The 16,276-nt window shown below is 38.6% G+C and overlaps 1 protein-coding gene across 1 annotated transcript in view; it reads left to right on the forward strand.

Annotated features, from left to right (window-relative positions):
* MAP3K8 (mitogen-activated protein kinase kinase kinase 8) overlaps positions 1–16,276 on the forward strand; it is a 62,376-nt gene that overhangs the window by 23,592 nt on the left and 22,508 nt on the right. Inside the window, exons 2-3 of the mRNA XM_053713895.1 lie at positions 8,341–8,702; positions 13,519–13,686. Coding sequence (XP_053569870.1) covers positions 8,341–8,702; positions 13,519–13,686 — 530 coding nt within the window. The remainder of the gene's footprint in view (positions 1–8,340; positions 8,703–13,518; positions 13,687–16,276) is intronic.

Consider the following 16,276-nt stretch of genomic DNA (forward strand, 5'->3'; position numbering starts at 1 on the left):
GGGCCAAAGAAAGGGCCCCCAAACTACCGGGCCCTGGACATGTCCAGCTAAAATTTACCGGGCCTTGAGGTCACTTTGGTTGAGAACCACTGCATTAGACTATTCAAAATATTCACCACTTCTTGAGTATTTAAGCGTTTTAGCATTTAAGTGTTTTTGCTACTGGTATGCATACAATAATAATAAGCAGCTTACCCCCACTTAACTGCTCCAATTTGTGGCTGATGCTTGAAAACCTGGAGGTGCCTGACTCCCAGGTTACACCCTGTCCTGAGTCTTTTATGGCTGGTAAGTACTTGGGTCTGTTCCTGCTCGACAAGCCTCTCTCCCACAGCCGACACGGATCCTCCGCAACGTCCCTCAGGGCAGACCAACTCCGCTCCGGGTGATGACGTTGATCGTAGCGGCCAGCTTCGGGGGGTATAGCGCTCAAAGACCTTCACTGTTCCAAGTAGCAGCGGTTTTCCAGGTGAGGTGTTCTTGTCCGGGATCACTCTCCGATGCTTCACTCCCTGTCATGATCCAACCTAGAATTGAACCTGGGACCTGTTTCTATTTCTGCTGCTGCTCTTTCCCAGCCTGTTGTCTTACCTCTTTGACACCAGATGGCTTGATCACAGGCTAAGAATATTGGGTTTTTCTGTTTGCTGCAACTTTGGCTCTCTGGCTCCACCTGCTTACCAGCTGAAACAAATCATATAATCAGCAGCCTGCTATATTTGGGAGGTTTGCTTGCAGTTCTGGGCCTTGACATTGAGTGTTATACTCTGACAGACCCTCTGGTCCTGTTTCCTGAGTGAAATACAGATTTGTTGGATTTCCTGGTGCCTTGGCACTGTGTTTTTCGTTTTTGGACTGATTTCCTGGCAATTGATCTTGGCTAATTCTCTATTTCCTAAGGACTGACTCAGGTACTTTTGCTTGCTTGTTACCTGATACTACAGAGTTTCAGTCTACAGCATATGCAAGTATCCTGTCTGTTATTACAAGGATCCGCATTCCTGCCTGTTACTACAGAGTTCCAGTCTACAGCATATGCAAGTATCCTGCCTGTTATTACAAAGACTGCATTCCTGCCTGTTATTACAGAGTTCCAGTCGACAGCATATGCAAGTATACTGCCTGTTATTACAAAGATCTGCATTCCTGCCTGTTACTACAGAGTTCCAGTCTACACCATATGGTTCCAGTCTACAGCCTATAGACTTTGCCTTATCTAATTTGCATATCTCTGCATTGCTAATTATCCTATCAACAAAACCATCACCTTTATTTCCTAAAACCTTGTACCTGTTTAATTATGCCAAAAAGGAAAGACTCACGCAGACAAAACACAACTTTAACCCCAGAACCTGACACCTCTGCACAACAGCTCCCAACTCCTGAACCTGCTCCCTTGCAGAGTATGACACTCCCACTCAAAAGGCCAAAGATAGAATAGGAAATAACTGGAGGAGCATTGATGTGTGGATAAATAAAACTTGACTTTTATTCCATGTTGTTTTAAAACATACAGAGTACAATGGTGCCCATATCGTCAAAGGAACAGCTTACACGTTTCAGCTACATGCCGTACTCATAGCTGACTTGGTTATCTCTCCAACATACAAGCTATTTAAAAAGGGTTAATGGCATCCTATTGGTTCTCTCCAATAGGTATACAAAATGGGCAGGCCACAAGAATAAGTGTTAAAGCTGTAGTGCATACTTATAATATAATTATGACCTAGGGGGGTAGTTATCAAGCCGTCTACTTTTCTGGCTTCGCCGGCCCAATACGCCCACCTAAGCTCGCCTCACATCGCCGCCGCGGACCTGAAAAAATACGCCTAAGTTATCAAATAAAGCTGTCAAAAAGCCGCGGGGCGATGAGCAGCGGACTGTGAGAGTTATCACTCATCCGATCTCGCTGCCCTTCGGCTTTTTCCCAGCTTTATTGCTAGCCTGTCACTAAGCACTCACACTAAACTACACTGTTCTACCCCCTATACCGGCGCCCCCGGAGCCTCCCGCAACTCAATAAAGTTACTAACCCCTAAACCGCCGCTCCTAGACCCCGCCGCAACTCTTATAAATGTATTAACCCCATAAACCGCCGCTCCTAGACCCTGCCGCAACTCTTATAAATGTATTGACCCCTAAACCGCCGCTCCCGGACACCGCTGCCACCTACAGTATACCTAGTAACCCCCTAAAATTATTAACCCCTATCCTGCTGATCCCGCACCTCTCCGCAACTAAATAAATAGTTTAACCCCTAAACCGCCGCTCCCTGAACCCGCCGTAACCTATATTAAACCTATTAACCCCTATCCTGCCCCCCCTACACCGTCGCCACCTATAATAAATTTATTAACCCCTATCCTGCCCCCCACTACACCGCCGCCACTGTAATAAAATGATTAACCCCTAAACCTAAGTCTAACCCTAACGCCCCCCTAACTTAAATATTAATTAAATAAATCTAAATAAATTAACTCTTATTAACTAAATGAATCCTATTTAAAACTGAATACTTACCTTTAAAATAAACCCTAATAGAGCTACAATATAAATAATAATTATATTCTAGCTATCTTAGGATTTACGTATTTTTATTTTACAGGTACCTTTCAATTTATTTTAACCAGGTACAATAGCTATTAAATAGTTATTAACTATTTAATAGCTACCTAGCTAAAATAAAGAGAAATTTACCTGTAAAATAAATCCTAACCTAAGTTATAATTACACCTAACACTACACTATACTTTAATAAATTATTCCTATTTAAAAATAAATACTTACCTGTAAAATAAACCCTAAGATAGCTACAATATAATTAATAATTATATTGTAGCTATCTTAGGATTTATATTTATTTTACAGGTAACTTTGTATTTATTTTAGCTAGTTAGAATAGTTATTAAATAGTTATTAACTATTTAATAACTACCTAGCTAAAAGAAATACAAAATTACCTGTAAAATAAATCCTAACCTAAGTTACAATTAAACCTAATACTACACTATCATTAAATTAATTAGATAAACTACCTACAAATAACTACAATTAAATACAATTACATAAACTAACTAAAGTACAAAAAATAAAAAAAGCTAAGTTACAAAAAATAAAAAAATAAGTTACAAACATGTTAAAAATATTACAACAATTTTAAGCTACTTACACCTAATCTAAGCCCCCTAATAAAATAACAAACCCCCCCAAAATAAAAAAATGCCCTACCCTATTCTAAATTAAATAAATTTCAAAGCTCTTTTACCTTACCAGCCCTTAAATGGGCCATTTGTGGGGGCATGCCCCAAAGAAAACAGCTCTTTTGCCTGTAAAAGAAAAATACAACCCCCCCAACATTAAAACCCACCACCCACATACCCCTAATCTAACCCAAACCCCCCTTACAAAAACCTAACACTAATCCCCTGAAGATCATCCTACCTTTAGTTGTCTTCACTCAGCCGAGCCACCAATGGAACTGAAGAGGACATCCGGAGCAGAAGAAGTTAATCCTCCAAGCGGCGCTGAAGAAATCTTCCATCCGATGAAGTCATCATCCAGGCGGCGCTGAAGAAAAGTCTTCGATCCGGCCCATGTCATCTTCAAAGAGGCGCTGAAGAGGTCTTCTATCTGGGCGAAGTCATCTTCCAAGCTGGGTCTTGAATCTTCCTTCCGCCGACGCGGAACCACCTTCTTCACCGACGGACTACGACGAATGACGGCTCCTTTAAGGGACGTCATTCAAGATGGCGTCCCCTCAATTCCGATTGGCTGATAGGATTCTATCAGCCAATCGGAATTAAGGTAGGAAAAATCTGATTGGCTGATGGAATCAGCCAATCAGATTGAGCTCGCATTCTATTGGCTGTTCCGATCAGCCAATAGATTGCGAGCTCAATCTGATTGGCTGATTGGATCAGCCAATCGGATTGAACTTGAATCTGATTGGCTGATTCTATCAGCCAATCAGAATTTTCCTACCTTAATTCCGATTGGCTGATAGAATCCTATCAGCCAATCGGAATTGAGGGGACGCCATCTTGGATGACGTCCCTTAAAGGAGCCGTCATTCGTCGTAGTCCGTCGGTGAAGAACGTGGTTCCGCGTCGGCGGAAGGAAGATTCAAGACCCGGCTTGGAAGATGACTTCGCCCGGATAGAAGACCTCTTCAGCGCCTCTTTGAAGATGACATCGGCCGGATCGAAGACTTTTCTTCAGCGCCGCCTGGATGATGACTTCATCGGATGGAAGATTTCTTCAGCGCCGCTTGGAGGATTAACTTCTTCCGCTCCGGATGTCCTCTTCAGTTCCATCGGTGGCTCGGCTGAGTGAAGACAACTAAAGGTAGGATGATCTTCAGGGGATTAGTGTTAGGTTTTTGTAAGGGGGGTTTGGGTTAGATTAGGGGTATGTGGGTGGTGGGTTTTAATGTTGGGGGGGGGTTGTATTTTTCTTTTACAGGCAAAAGAGCTGTTTTCTTTGGGGCATGCCCCCACAAATGGCCCTTTTAAGGGCTGGTAAGGTAAAAGAGCTTTGAAATTTATTTAATTTAGAATAGGGTAGGGCATTTTTTTATTTTGGGGGGGTTTGTTATTTTATTAGGGGGCTTAGATTAGGTGTAAGTAGCTTAAAATTGTTGTAATATTTTTAACATGTTTGTAACTTTTTTTTTATTTTTTGTAACTTAGCTTTTTTTATTTTTTGTACTTTAGTTAGTTTATGTAATTGTATTTAATTGTAGTTATTTGTAGGTAGTTTATTTAATTAATTTAATGATAGTGTAGTATTAGGTTTAATTGTAACTTAAGTTAGGATTTATTTTACAGGTAATTTTGTATTTCTTTTAGCTAGGTAGTTATTAAATAGTTAATAACTATTTAATAACTATTCTAACTAGCTAAAATAAATACAAAGTTACCTGTAAAATAAATATAAATCCTAAGATAGCTACAATATAATTATTAATTACATTGTAGCTATCTTCGGGTTTATTTTACAGGTAAGTATTTATTTTTAAATGGGATTAATTTATTAAAGTATAGTGTAGTGTTAGGTGTAATTGTAACTTAGGTTAGGATTTATTTAACAGGTACATTTCTCTTTATTTTAGCTAGGTAAGCTATTAAATAGTTAATAACTATTTAATAGCTATTGTACCTAGTTAAAATAAATTGAAAGGTACCTGTAAAATAAATATAAATCCTAAGATAGCTAGAATATAATTATTATTTATATTGTAGCTATATTAGGGTTTATTTTAAAGGTAAGTATTTAGTTTTAAACAGGATTCATTTAGTTAATAAGAGTTAATTTATTTAGATTTATTTAATTAATATTTAAGTTAGGGGGGCGTTAGGGTTAGGGTTAGACTTAGGTTTAGGGGTTAATAATTTTATTACAGTGGCGGCGGCGTAGTGGGGGGCAGGATAGGGGTTAATAAATGTATTATAGGTGGCGACGGTGTAGGGGGGGCAGATTAGGGGTTAATAAATTTATTATAGGTGGCGACGGTGTAGGGGGGGCAGATTAGGGGTTAATAAATTTATTATAGGTGGCGACGGTGTAGGGGGGCAGGATAGGGGTTAATAAATTTATTATAGGTGGCAACGGTGTAGGGGGGGCAGATTAGGGGTTAATAAATTTATTATAGGTGGCGACGGTGTAGGGGGGGCAGGATAGGGGTTAATAAATTTATTATAGGTGGCGACGGTGTAGGGGGGGGCAGATTAGGGGTTAATACATTTAATATAGGTTGCGGCGGGTTCAGGGAGCGGCGGTTTAGGGGTTAATACATTTATTATAGTTGCGGTGGGCTCCGGGAGCGGCGGTTTAGGGGGTAATAACTTTATTTAGTTGCGGCGGTGTAGGGGGGGACAGATTAGTGGTGTTTAGACTCGGGGTACATGTTAGGGTGTTAGGTGTAGACAGCTCCCATAGAAATCAATGGGATGTCTGTCAGCAGCGAACTTGTACTTTCGCTATGGTCAGACTCCCATTGATTCCTATGGGATCCGCCGCCTCCAGGGGTTGCGGATTGAAAACCAGGTACGCTGGGCCGTAAAAGTGCCGAGCGTACCTGCTAGTTTTTTGATAACTAGCAAAAGTAGTGAGAATGTGCCGCACTTGTGTGCGGAACATCTGGAGTGACGTAAGAATTGATCTGTGTCGGACTGAGTCCGGCGGATCGATGCTTACGTCACAAAATTCTACTTTTGCCGGTCTCGAGCCTTTGATAACTAAGGCGTATCAGCCTCGCCACAAATACGATGCGGAATTCCAGCATATTTGAGGTTGACGGCTTGATAACTAGGCCCCCTAATCTTAAGATAATCAAATCCATTTTATAGATACATGTATATAAATGTGCTGCAATACATCGTACATTCCATTCCATATCGTCTACAGTCTAAATGCAAGAAGGAGAATGTTCAATACTTTTATATATAATGTGATTATACTTAGAAAACTCATATTGTAAAAACAGGTTACAAGACTTTTGTCTGAAAATCACCATATGCCATTATTTACTATATACACAAAAACATGGTATGTTCCTAGTCTAAAGAACCCATAATATCTATAGAATTAAATAAAGTGAACACGGGGGGGGGGGGGGGGGAGAAGGACATCCAAACACAACATGTGTAAGGGTTAAACACCAGAAACGTCACCTGTCTGCTTTGTCCTTGTTTCAATAAAATTTGACTACTTCATGGTGCTGTAGGAATCTGTTATACCTTTTGTGAGTCACATGGGGTGTTTGCAGCTACTCTGTCCCAAGTTGCACATGGACTTTTACCCTAGTAAGGTGCTGTATATATATTTTGTGGTGAACTTCCTAGCGGAGGGCAGCATATTTGTTATTTGCTGTTATTTGACGGTATTTTGCCCCATACATTATTCCTTCTATTCTGACAAGTGCTCCAGGCCTGCTGCAGAGAAACACCCCCATAATTTGGATGGTGAGCTGTATTGTATTTCCTTCAGATATATTGTTGTTTATTGAGGCTAAATAATTAATTAAATTTTAGTCTCATCTGACCATAACACCTTTTTCCATGTGGCCTCAGAATGTCCTAGGTGTGTTATGGCAAAGCTCATTCGTAACTGCATGTGGCCTTTCTTGAGGAGTGGCTTTTTTTCTTGCAACAGGCCATTTGTGGAGAATTTGTGATATTGTTGTCACATGCACACAATGCTGTTGGCCTCTTGGTAGCCTCTCTGAGCAGTTTCCTCCTGGCTCTTTCATCCAGTTTGGAGCGACATCCTGATCCAGAGAGGGTCTGTGTTGTACCAAATACCTTCCACTTCTTAATAATAGACTTCACTGTGCTTCTAGGCATTGATAAAGCCTTTTGATATTTTCTTGTATTCATCTCTTGACTTGTGCCTGTCCACAACATTATCCCGGAGTTCTTTTGACAGTGCCTTGCCACTCATAGTTGATTGTTTGCTTCAGTAGCACTACCAGGGACTGAGATGCTCCAGGAAAGCTCTTTTCATGCTGATAATAAACAACATGCCAACAGCGGATCACAGTTGAAGGTTAAATGTCTTTGTGTGTGCTGTTGACAAGGTGCTTAAGTTGAGTTTACAAGTAATTTTAGGAGGGTGATCCTTTTTCTAACTCAGTGATTCTGTTTTTGAATTGTCTTTATTTTTGTCTGACATGTTGGTGTTATATCTTTCACTTGGATGTTATAAGTTACATTGACTAATTACACCTGGATAAACAAAAACTGTGTGTCTTTATTTCAGGCTGCAAAGCAACAAAATGTGATTATTTTCAAGGAGGGTGATTCTTTTCAATACCCACTTTATATATTGGTATAAATTTATAAATCTGCTGCACTATTCTGTATTTGTTTTGTTTTAAACTAATGTAAATTGTTCTTTTGCTACAGGTGAAAAAAGTTTACCTATAACTTTATACTTACCCTCTCTAGCATGCTGGAGAGTCACGCTTATCCTTTAGCACAGGAGATCTCAGAGCCTGCATTAAAGTATAAGGTCCTTTACAAATGGATAAACAAAAACTGTGTCTGTCTTTATTTCAGGCTGCAAAGCAGCTAAATTTGATTATTTCAAGGGGGGGTGTGATTCTTTTCAATACCCACTGTATATCTACTTACACAAATGCAGACACACACATACATATATATACACACACACAAACACACATATACAAAACCATATTGCCACAATTTGTTTTTTTGCATTCCTCAGTTGATCATTAAATTATACAATTGAATTGTATATGCCTAAGACTTGTTTTATATTAAGTTATGAAACAGTAGTGTTTTATATTGCCTACAGTATAAAATATTTTTTATTTTACAGGTACGGCTTTGAAAAACAATACCGTAATGGAATTTATGAGCACAAATAGTGATCACAAGGAAGAGACTGAATTGTTGTATGCTTTTCTGAATATGTCGGACATTGTTAACAATATGGAAAATTTGTACCTAGATGGTGAAGACTCTGATGAAGATAAAAGGACAGTTGCTACATGTCATGAACCATACGAATATGAAAACAGATCAGATTCTTTGATTCTGAGTGGACAAGAAATGTCTCTTTTGTCTTCTGTCAGATATGGAACTACCAGGGAACTACTCAACTTTGCAAATCAAGTCTCGGATGTAAAAAACAATTTGTATAACTGTCTGCAAAGTGAATGTGGAATTATACTGAACAGGGTAAGACAGACATTCATCACTGGCTACTTTTATAAAATGTATAGTCGCTTATTTAATTAATGGTCAGATTGTGTTACTACTTTATTGCTCTGTGTGCTTTTAAATATGTAATTCTAAGCTTTACTTTTCCTTGAATTCATGTATAGTTGTAGTATGTAAACATGCTTTTAAAAATGGAAAGGCTTCTTAAACCAGAGTTGACTAGTGTATTTGAAAGATGGCTGTTAGCCAGAATAGTGCCAGTGCAGGATTGTATACGTTCGTGTGTGTCCCGCTCTGGTCTGGTTGCGGGAGCGAACTAGATTGAGTTTAATGGCGCGATTGGGCCTGCTGTGAATAGACAGCGTGCCACAATGCGCTTCTGAAAAAAAAGGCCCGCTCAGTAGAGCAAGGAGCGGCGTTCTTTAAAAGTCATTTTCTTAGGTAAATATCTTTGCAGACTTTTGTTTTATAAAGCTAGTGCTAAGCTAATGTTATATATTTCTGCACTATGTGCAGAATTATATAACATTTGGTATGTTTACTGGCCCTTTTAATAAATATTTGTTTTTAAATTTGCCATCTGATGTGCAGCCGTTTTTTGTATTTCTGTGGAATCTGTATTTTTTGTACAGGGAGTGCAGAATTATTAGGCAAGTTGTATTTTTGAGGATTAATTTTATTATTGAACAACAACCATGTTCTCAATGAACCCAAAAAACTCATTAATATCAAAGCTGAATAGTTTTGGAAGTATTTTTTAGCTTGTTTTTAGTTATAGCTATTTTAGGGGGATATCTGTGTGTGCAGGTGACTATTACTGTGCATAATTATTAGGCAACTTAACAAAAAACAAATATATACCCATTTCAATTATTTATTTTTTACCAGTGAAACCAATATAACATCTCAACATTCACAAATATACATTTCTGACATTCAAAAACAAAACAAAAACAAATCAGTGACCAATATAGCCACCTTTCTTTGCAAGGACACTCAAAAGCCTGCCATCCATGGATTCTGTCAGTGTTTTGATCTGTTCACCATCAACATTGCGTGCAGCAGCAACCACAGCCTCCCAGACACTGTTCAGAGAGGTGTACTGTTTTCCCTCCTTGTAAATCTCACATTTGATGATGGACCACAGGTTCTCAATGGGGTTCAGATCAGGTGAACAAGGAGGCCATGTCATTAGATTTTCTTCTTTTATACCCTTTCTTGCCAGCCACGCTGTGGAGTACTTGGACGCGTGTGATGGAGCATTGTCCTGCATGAAAATCATGTTTTTCTTGAAGGATGCAGACTTCTTCCTGTACCACTGCTTGAAGAAGGTGTCTTCCAGAAACTGGCAGTAGGACTGGGAGTTGAGCTTGACTCCATCCTCAACCCGAAAAGGCCCCACAAGCTCATCTTTGATGATACCAGCCCAAACCAGTACTCCACCTCCACCTTGCTGGCGTCTGAGTCGGATTGGAGCTCTCTGCCCTTTACCAATCCAGCCACGGGCCCATCCATCTGGCCCATCAAGACTCACTCTCATTTCATCAGTCCATAAAACCTTAGAAAAATCAGTCTTGAGATATTTCTTGGCCCAGTCTTGGCGTTTCAGCTTGTGTGTCTTGTTCAGTGGTGGTCGTCTTTCAGCCTTTCTTACCTTGGCCATGTCTCTGAGTATTGCACACCTTGTGCTTTTGGGCACTCCAGTGATGTTGCAGCTCTGAAATATGGCCAAACTGGTGGCAAGTGGCATCTTGGCAGCTGCACGCTTGACTTTTCTCAGTTCATGGGCAGTTATTTTGCGCCTTGGTTTTTCCACACGCTTCTTGCGACCCTGTTGACTATTTTGAATGAAACGCTTGATTGTTCGATGATCACGCTTCAGAAGCTTTGCCATTTTAAGAGTGCTGCATCCCTCTGCAAGATATCTCACTATTTTTGACTTTTCTGAGCCTGTCAAGTCCTTCTTTTGACCCATTTTGCCAAAGGAAAGGAAGTTGCCTAATAATTATGCACACCTGATATAGGGTGTTGATGTCATTAGACCACACCCCTTCTCATTACAGAGATGCACATCACCTAATATGCTTAATTGGTAGTAGGCTTTCGAGCCTATACATCTTGGAGTAAGACAACATGCATAAAGAGGATGATGTGGTCAAAATACTCATTTGCCTAATAATTCTGCACTCCCTGTATGTTCTGTGAATTCCAGTCCGAGCACATGCAGACCCTGATGTCTTAAGCCTCTGCTAATCAAAGACAATTACACATGTTCTAAACTGTGCAACACTATTCAGATGCCTTGCTTCCTCACACATTGCATTCTAGTCTATCCACCCTGGTATTGCACATCTCATTGTTCCCCTTACCTGACTACACATTAGTAAACTTCAGCATAACAGATGAGCACTTAGCACAGATAAAGTAGTTTAGAGAAAAAAACTTGCATACAGTAACTGAGAGACTAGAGACATTGAAGTAAAATCATAATCCACAGCACCCTCTGTGGTGGGAGTACTGCACTGTACTCAATATTAAAGGGCCATGATACCCAAATGTTGAACCACTTGAAAGTGATGCTGCATAGCTGTAAAAAGCGGACTTGAAAATATCACCTGAACATCTCTATATGTAAAAAAGAAAGATATTTTACCTCAAAAGTTCCTCAGTAGCCACATCCCATTGTAAAGGACTTCTAAGCAGCAAATCAGTATGTCTGTCCCGGGACAGCTAAGGGATTGAGCCGTGTGCACTCTCATGTTATTTCCCTATTCAGTTTAAGAAAGTTTACTATGAAATCTCATGAGAGTTAAGTCAAATCTCATGAGATCACAGTAAAAGAGTTCATGACCTCAGCACTGTTGATGCTGATTGGCTGCTGTTCATTTCTTCATTTTTTAATTTTTTTTTTACCTGCAGCTGAGCAGCAGCTGAAGTATAACTTTTTACACAGAACTATCTCTGTTGAACTGAGGAGATTGTGAGGTAAAATATCTTCCTTTTTTTACATAGAGATGCTCAGGTGATATTTTCCTGTCAGCTTTTTACAGTTATACTGCATCAGTTTCAAGTGATTTAGCATATGAGTATTATGTCCCTTTAACTAAATACAGACTAAATAGAACAAGGGACACACTTAAAAGGCAGGAACAGGAAGACAAAACATCAGACTGTTCTAGTGAAAAACTATGGTCATGACAAAAAAAAGGCTTAAAGGGCCATAATACCCAAATGTTGAAACACTTAAAAGTGATGCAGCATAGCTGTAAAAGCTGACTAGAAAATATCACCTGAACATCTCTATGTAAAAAAGAAAGATATTTTACCTCAAAAATTCCTCAGTAGCCTCATCCCATTGTAAAGGACTTCTAAGCAGCAAATCGGTATGTCTGTCCCGGGACAGCTAAGGGATTGAGCCGTGTGCACTCTCATGTTATTTCCCTATTCAGTTTAAGAAAGTTTACTATGAAATCTCATGAGAGTTAAGTCAAATCTCATGAGATCACAGTAAAAGAGTTCATGACCTCAGCACTGTTGATGCTGATTGGCTGCTGTTCATTTCTTCATTTTTTAATTTTTTTTTTACCTGCAGCTGAGCAGCAGCTGAAGTATAACTTTTTACACAGAACTATCTCTGTTGAACTGAGGAGATTGTGAGGTAAAATATCTTCCTTTTTTTACATAGAGATGCTCAGGTGATATTTTCCTGTCAGCTTTTTACAGTTATACTGCATCAGTTTCAAGTGATTTAGCATATGAGTATTATGTCCCTTTAACTAAATACAGACTAAATAGAACAAGGGACACACTTAAAAGGCAGGAACAGGAAGACAAAACATCAGACTGTTCTAGTGAAAAACTATGGTCATGACAAAAAAAAGGCTTAAAGGGCCATAATACCCAAATGTTGAAACACTTAAAAGTGATGCAGCATAGCTGTAAAAGCTGACTAGAAAATATCACCTGAACATCTCTATGTAAAAAAGAAAGATATTTTACCTCAAAAATTCCTCAGTAGCCTCATCCCATTGTAAAGGACTTCTAAGCAGCAAATCGGTATGTCTGTCCCGGGACAGCTAAGGGATTGAGCCTCGTGCACTCTCATGTTATTTCCCTATTCAGTTTAAGGACGTTTACTATGAAATCTCATGAGAGTTAAGTCAAACCTCATGAGATCACAGTAAAAGAGTTCATGACCTCAGCGCTGTTGATGCTGATTGGCTGCTGTTCATTTCTTTCTTTTTTTACCTGCAACTGAGCAACAGCTGAAGTATATTTTTTTTACACAGAACTAACTCTGCTGAGCTGAGGAAGTTGTGAGGTAAAATATCTTCCTTTTTTTTTTACATAGAAATGCTCAGGTGATATTTTCCTGTCAGCTTTTTACAGTTATACTTCATCAGTTTCAAGTGATTTAGCATATGAGTATTATGTCCCTTTAAGTACATTGCTCCAAGCATATTTTCTTAACTTGTTTGTTCTATAAATACAGCAAATAAAAAAGCATTTTAGCTTTAAAGGTTTACTGTTGTTGGTGGTGAGGGGTGTATTAGATCCTGTATGCTAGCAGAACCATCAGTTTATTTGTGAAATTGTTTTATTTATTTATTTTACTAACACATTGAGTTTGTGGAACACTTTTTATAAACACATTATGGAGTTGGAAATTAAACAAAATCCCACTTTAACACAAATTAGTGTAAAATATGACAACTAGTTTCCATCCTGCCATCAAATGAATCATTACAGCTTTTTCATTTTTTTGAGAAAAAAAATTGAAATTTTTAGATGATATATTTGTCTAATGACAATAATATTTTTCCCTTTTCTTCAGATGCTAACAATCAAAAATGGTCGTTATCAGATAGACGCAGATGTGCTCTTATTCCCTTGGAAGCGAACGTACAAAAATATTGGTTCTGAATTTATTCCTTCTGGTGCTTTTGGAAGTGTACATCTGGCACAAGATATAGAGACAAGAAAACGAATGGCATGCAAATTGGTATGTTCCTGTGAGCCCATCGCTATCAACAGAAATACCACGTAAACATAGCTTATCTGCACCAGATTTAGTAAACCTTTAAATAGTCTCATTGTTTAGTCAGATCATGATTTCTGTGTAGCCAGGATGTTAATACACAATGTACCTTTATCAACCAACATACTAGACTAGATTACAAGTCGATGGCAGCCAGTTATGTGCAGTATTATCAGTTGGTAGTTAAATTGTTTTAACATGCCTAATACGCATAAAGCACACACCATATGGTTAAGGGAAGTACAAAGTGGTAGTAGCGCACTCATTTTGTGGGTGGTGTTGGTGTATTTGCAAATTATTCTAAATACTGCTTTTCTCTTTTAAAGCTTTTGAAAACCTGCAAATGAGGTTGAATTAAAACTTGATAAAAGGGTAAATAAAAAAAGGTTTTGAGGTGTTAGAGAATGAGTATAACGATAAGCTAAATAAAAAGCTTGGGTAGATAAAGGGTTAAAGGAACAGTCTAGTCAAAAATAAACTTTCATGATTCAGATAGGGCATGTCATTTTAAACAACTTTCCAATTTATTTTTATCATCAATTTTGTTCTCTTAGTATTCTTAGTTGAAAGCTAAACCTAGGTAGGCTCATATGCTAATTTCTAAGCCCTTGAAGGCTGCCTCTTATCTGAATGCATTTTGAAAGTTTTTCACAACTAGAGGGCGTTAGTTCATGTGTGTCATATAGATAACATTGTGCTCAACTTCAGCACTGATTGGCTAAAATGCAAGTCGGTCAAAAGAACTGAAATAAGGGGAAAGTCTTGAGAGGCTTAGATACAAGGTAATCACAGAGGAAAAAAGTTTATTAATATAACAGTGTTGGTTGTGCAAAACTGGGAAATGGGTAATAAAGGGATTAACTATCTTTCTAAACAATAAACATTCTGGTGTAGACTGTCCCATTAAGTGTGTATGTGTGTGTGTGAATTGTGTTCCCCCTAATCTTATTGATCCTATTTGTGTATACTTGTGAGTACGTGTTTGTGCTATATCTAATATGTACAAAGAAAGAAACCAACAGTTTAGTTATTTTAGTGACTGTAGAGTGACTTTTGTTATCCACACTATCCAATATGAATTACTCTAGCTGCAGCACATGCACAAGATAGTTATTAACTGTTGCAGCACTAAAATGCAAGAGGTATGGATTACTCTCTGTTGCTGTTAGTGCTCCATAATGCTTGTATTTTAGAGCACCACTTGTTTGCAAATAAAAACTCAGTTATACAAATTAGCTTCTATCCTTCTAAGATATTCATATTGAACCCTCGTAGTTTATCAGGGAAGTTTATTGGGAAATATATGGTTATTTTAAAAGGTTTTTTGTTATTAACAACAATATCCTGACCGTGCAAACTCTTATGCAATTCAGATAGGATGCTTATTGTAATACATTCTGAATAAAACCTTTATTTCTCCTACATAGGTGTGTCCGGTCCACGGCGTCATCCTTACTTGTGGGATATTCTCTTCCCCAACAGGAAATGGCAAAGAGCCCAGCAAAGCTGGTCACATGATCCCTCCTAGGCTCCGCCTACCCCAAGTCATTCTCTTTGCCGTTGCACCGGCAACATCTCCACGGAGATGGTTAAGAGTTTTTTGGTGTTTAAATGTAGTTTTTATTCTTCAATCAAGTGTTTGTTATTTTAAAATAGTGCTGGTATGTACTATTTACTCTGAAACAGAAAAGAGATGAAGATTTCTGTTTGTAAGAGGAAGATGATTTTAGCAGACGTTACTAAAATCGATTGCCGTTTCCACACAGGACTGTTGAGATGAAGTAACTTCAGTTGGGGGAAACAGTTGGCAGACTTTTCTGCTTGAGGTATGACTGGCCACATTTCTAACAAGATTTTGTAATGCTGGAAGGCTGTCATTTCCCCTATGGGGACCGGTAAGCCATTTTCTTAGATTAAGTAAAAGAATAAAGGGCTTTATAAGGGCTTAAAAAACTGGTAGACATTTTTCTGGGCTAAAACGATTACTTTGCTAAGCATATTTGGCAGATTATAACTCTTAATAGTTATTATAATCTTGGGGATTGTTGTTAAAAAACGGCAGGCACTGTATTGGACACCTTTTTCAGATGGGGGCCTTTTCTAGTCATAGGCAGAGCCTCATTTTCGCGCCACTAATGCGCAGTTGTTTTTGGAAAGCAAGGCATGCAGATGCATGTGTGAGGAGCTAAGAACCACTGAAAAAGCTTATAGAAGGCGTCATTTGGTATCGTATTCCCCTCTGGGCTTGGTTGGGTCTCAGCAAAGCAGATACCTGGGACTGTATAGGGGTTAAATGTAAAAACGGCTCCGGTTCCGTTATTTTAAGGGTTAAAGCTTTCAAATTTGGTGTGCAATACTTTTAAGGCTTTAAGACACTGTGGTGAAATTTTGGTGAATTTTGAACAATTCCTTCATGCTTTTTCACATATTCAGTAATAAAGTGTGTTCTGTTTAAAATTTAAAGTGACAGTAACGGTTTTATTTTAAAACGTTTTTTGTGCTTTGTTGACAAGTTTAAGCCTGTTTAACATGTCTGAACCATCAGATAAGCGAT

Source organism: Bombina bombina, chromosome 5 (assembly GCF_027579735.1).
Source record: "Bombina bombina isolate aBomBom1 chromosome 5, aBomBom1.pri, whole genome shotgun sequence".
NCBI lineage: Eukaryota > Metazoa > Chordata > Amphibia > Anura > Bombinatoridae > Bombina > Bombina bombina.